Source organism: Fukomys damarensis, unplaced genomic scaffold, assembly GCF_012274545.1.
Source record: "Fukomys damarensis isolate Sample0158 unplaced genomic scaffold, DMR_v1.0_HiC HiC_scaffold_29, whole genome shotgun sequence".
NCBI lineage: Eukaryota > Metazoa > Chordata > Mammalia > Rodentia > Bathyergidae > Fukomys > Fukomys damarensis.
Genome location: NW_022900941.1, coordinates 1,892,012 through 1,892,398, shown reverse-complemented (window position 1 = coordinate 1,892,398; position 387 = coordinate 1,892,012). Strand labels below are relative to the sequence as shown.

General features: G+C 69.8%; 1 protein-coding gene across 1 annotated transcript in view; it reads right to left on the bottom strand.

The window, feature by feature from the left end:
- The window catches only part of Hs6st1 (heparan sulfate 6-O-sulfotransferase 1), a 36,683-nt gene extending 36,302 nt beyond the window's left edge, over nucleotides 1-381 (bottom strand). The window contains exon 1 of the mRNA XM_010637694.1: nucleotides 5-381. Coding sequence (XP_010635996.1) covers nucleotides 5-270 — 266 coding nt within the window. The 5' untranslated portion in view covers nucleotides 271-381. The remainder of the gene's footprint in view (nucleotides 1-4) is intronic.
- Nucleotides 382-387: the final 6 nt, after the last annotated feature.

Genomic DNA, 387 nt, shown 5'->3' with positions numbered 1-387 from the left:
CAGCGCGGCGGGGTCGCGGCGGTCCAGCACCCCGGGCACGCAGTTGGTGAGTTCCGTCCAGTCGGCGTGCAGCCCGCAGCTCCAGCCCGTAGAGAAGCGAGAGAAGAGCCAGGTCTCGCGGCGGTTGGGCCGGTAGCAGGTGCACTTCTTCTGGCCGGGCCGGCAGTCGCAGGGCACCTCCAGGCGCACGTTCTGGACGAGGTGGCGGCCGAAGGTGGTGCCGCCCGTTTTCTGGATATGCAGGAAGACGATCACGTCGTCGCCCTTCATGTCGAAGCGCAGCGAGCGCTCCAGCTCGCGCACCGGGAAGTAGTACTTCTTCTCGTAGTGCGGGTCGGGCGTGGGGAACAGGTCCAGGTCGTCGGGCGGCGCGCGGCCGCCGGGCGC